This window comes from Otolemur garnettii, unplaced genomic scaffold (assembly GCF_000181295.1).
Source record: "Otolemur garnettii isolate 467f Iridium unplaced genomic scaffold, OtoGar3 scaffold00144, whole genome shotgun sequence".
Classification (NCBI taxonomy): Eukaryota; Metazoa; Chordata; class Mammalia; order Primates; family Galagidae; genus Otolemur; species Otolemur garnettii.
Window position 1 is genome coordinate 590,844 of NW_003852539.1, and position 3,762 is coordinate 594,605.

Here is a 3,762-nt window from a genome sequence, read left to right on the forward strand (position 1 = left end):
GGGCTGGGGATTTGAACCCACCACCTTAGGTGTATGTGGCTGGCGCCTTAGCTGCTTGAGCCACAGGCGCCGAGCCAACTTTTTAAAAATTAATCTGACAGTACACACGATTAGGTTACACTCTTTGAGTTTGTAAGGTAAAGTCCAAGATGTGGTTCAGTCCTTTAACCAGGAGGCATATTCGTTATTTTCTATTGTTTTGATAGCAGCTATCCTGAAGGTTATATTTATTTATTTAACTGAGAATGACTTTTTTTTTTTGATTATTTCTTTTTATTATTTCAAATTAATATGAGGGTCCAATTTTTAGGTTACTAGGTTACAAGTTTACATTGTTCTCACTTCCAGGGTAAAGTTCCATTTGTAGAAGAGCCCCTCACCCAGGGGCTCACAACGTGCACATTAGGTGAGATCCTAAAGGGTATTTATTCATTATGGCAAAAATAAAAATTCTTGAGCACCTAGTATTATGCCCGGCATTTTGTTGGACACTAGAGATATGACTGTTTAATGAATATAAACTAAAATTGAAGAGACATACTATAATATATCCACAACTTGGAAGTATATATTTAAAAAATTGATAAATTAGTAAGAAGAAATGGTTAAGAAATACAATACAGAGGCTAAATGTCATGTCCCATGCCTATAATCCTAGCACTCTGGGAGGCCAAGGTTGCTTGAGCTCAGGAGTTTGAGACCAGCCTGAGCCAGAGAAAGACCCTGTCTCTAAAAATAGCCAGGCGTTGTGGCAGGTGCCTGTAGTCCCAGTTACTGGGGAAGCTGAGACAAGAGGATCTCTTAAGCCCAAGAATTTGAGGTTGCTATCATCTATGAGGCCATGGCACTCTACTAAGGGTGACAAAGTGAGACTCTGTCTCAAAAAAGACAGAAAAAAAAAATAGAATATAGAATACAACTGAGGGTTTAGTATTAATAATCTTAAACTTATCCAGTAGAGTTATATTTTCTATTTGTTAAATATGTTAAATATAAACTATTATCTAAATCCTTATTAAAAATGAAAGATTCTAGATTTACATAATAGCAATGCTACCTATGCTATTTGGCATAGGTAGTTAAAATGTATAAAATAAGTGAAAAACAATATGCAATGTGGAAAAAAATGTATAAAATAAGTACTGATAGAACGCATCAATGTATGACACCTACCTGAAATATTAGCCACCAGGCCTCACTAGTAACCAATTTAGGTGATGAATATCTATGTTGCTCAAGCTGCTAATTGTTAACATACACACATTTAAATAAATCCTAAGAACACACTAAACTTACCATCTCTCCAAGTACCTTTTTTTCTGAGTCAAGTGATCGAACCCGATTTCTTAAAGCCAGAATTTCCTCATCCAGTCTCTGGTTATGTTCCTTTGCTTTCTGTAGGTCAACTGCATCTAAAACAGAGAAGAACACCGTTCACTCAACTGGATCAAAGTTTTAGTTTTAGGGGCACTAACTCTAAAAACTGGTGAAGTACGATTGCCCAACGGGATCTCACTCTTGCTCAGGCTGGTATGGAACTCCTGAGCTCAAGCAGTCCTACGATGTATCTGCACATGTGGCTCTTTCTGCACAGAACAGGTACGAGACTCTTAAGTTTAGTCCTAGAATATTCTACCAACCTAAAGAAACAGGACAGAAAATTCTATCTTTCTCATGCCAGAACAATGAGTTGAATTTTTTGAGTGTAGGATTTCTAGAAAGAGAGGTTCCTCTAGGAAGTGGAATTTTAAAACAGTGGAGTCTATCTTCTTAAAGTGAAACAACCAAGAAAATAAATTTATTAGCTTCCTTTCAGTAGTCTCTCGCATACCTTCTGTTCCATTACTCCATATGTTTGTTCTTAGAACAATTCCATGCTGTTTCTTTACTACAAGTCTTGAAATTGGAAGGTGTAATACCTCAAATTTTATTGACCCCAAATGGAATATAGATATGTTGTTAAACTACATAGTTTTGCTCATACTGCATATTCTCATCCAACATTTGCCCAATACCCTATCCCTAAATCATATAACGTGTACTTGGTAAACATTCTTTGAACATTTTATATACATATAGTAATATACAAACGAAAGATGTGTTAAAAATATTTAAAGCATGGACTCTCACCTATAAGAATGTAGCTCTGAAACAGAGCCCTACAGAGCATCTCATGCCAAATACTATCCCTTTAGTAGCTGGGAAGGCAAAGGGCTTGCTAGGAGGACCTTGAATATTTGGAGCAGGTGGGAACACTTGGAAGACTCAGGGAAGCAGCTATTGACAACTTATTCAAAATTGTTCCAGCATCTTCACAACTTTACTGCCATACTAGTTTATATCAGTTCATAGTAGTCCAGTGGGCACACACATACCCTCATACAAATATAAAAATCCAAATGACATTCTACCACCTGTAAAACTCTACAACTTGCCTTGTTCTCTTGATAATATATCATAGACATCTATTCATGTCAGTGCACATAGCTCCATGTCGTTCTTAATAGCTCCAAGGTATTCATTGTACAATTACTTATTTAACCAATCCATTGTTGGTCCGCACATCCTATTTAATTTTACTACCCCTTAAATCATTATTTTTTGTTTATGTTTTTCTTTGTTCTTTTCTTTTACTGAGATAGGGTCTCTTTCTGTCACCCAGGCAGAAATATAATGACTTCATACTTCTCAATGCAAGCAATCCTTCTGCCTCAGCACCACGAGTGGCTGTAACTATAGGTGTGTGCCACTGCACCCAGCTAATTAAAAAAAATTTTTTTAGAGGCTGGGCATGGTGGCTCACACCTGTAATCCTAGAACTCTGGGAGGCCGAGGTGGGTGGCTTGTCTGAGCTCATGGGTTCAAGACCAGCCTGAGCAAGAATGAGACCCCATCTCTAAAAATAGCCTAGCATTGTGGCAGGTGCCTGTAGTACCAGCGCTACTTGGGAGGCTGAGGCAAGAGTATCACTTGTGCCTAAGAGTTTGAGGTTGCAGTGAGCTATGACACCACAGCACTCTACCAAGAGTGATAAAGTATGACTCTGTCTCCAAAAAAAAAAAAAAAGATACAGGATCTCACTATGTTGCCCAGGCTGGTCTTGAACGCTTGGCCTTAAGCAATCCTCCTGTCAGCCTTCCAAAGTGCTGGGAGTACAGGCATGAATCACTGTGCCTGGTCCTATTTACTCCTTGTACTTTCACAAGTTCTTCTACATTCATTAGGATATTGCAATGTCTTTGCCTAATTTTGGGATCAGGGTAATACTAATCACACAAAAAGTTGAAAGTATTCCCTCTTATTCAATCTTTTTGTGAGAGTTTTATAAATTCACTATTATTTATTCTTTAAACATCTGTTAGAACTCACTAGTGAAGCCGTCTGAGCCTGGACTTTTCTTTGTGGAAAGATTTTTAACTACAAATTTAATTTAGTTCTAGGATTATAGGTGTGAGCCACCATGCCCAGTAGATTTAAGGCTATTTCTTCTTGAGTAAGGTTTATAGTTTGTCTCTGGCAAGAAATGTGTCTAGGTCATCAAATAATATTCCCTTATTATCTTTTTAATCTGTAGAAATGTTCTGTCATTTCTTAAATTAGTAATTTGTGTCTTCTCTCTTTTTTCCATGACTAATCTAGTTCAAAGTTTACTATTCTCCCTGAAGAATTAGGTCTTGGTTTCACAGATTTACTCTATTGTGGTTCTGCTTTTAGTTTTAGTGATTTTTTTTTTTTTTTTTTTTTGAGACAGAGCCTCAAGCT

At 37.1% G+C, this 3,762-nt stretch overlaps 1 protein-coding gene across 1 annotated transcript in view; it reads right to left on the minus strand.

Moving 5' to 3' along the window:
- CCDC30 (coiled-coil domain containing 30) overlaps window positions 1–3,762 on the minus strand; it is a 129,169-nt gene that overhangs the window by 100,428 nt on the left and 24,979 nt on the right. Inside the window, exon 6 of the mRNA XM_023518668.1 lies at window positions 1,297–1,412. Within this exon, the coding sequence (XP_023374436.1) occupies window positions 1,297–1,412 (116 nt within the window). The remainder of the gene's footprint in view (window positions 1–1,296; window positions 1,413–3,762) is intronic.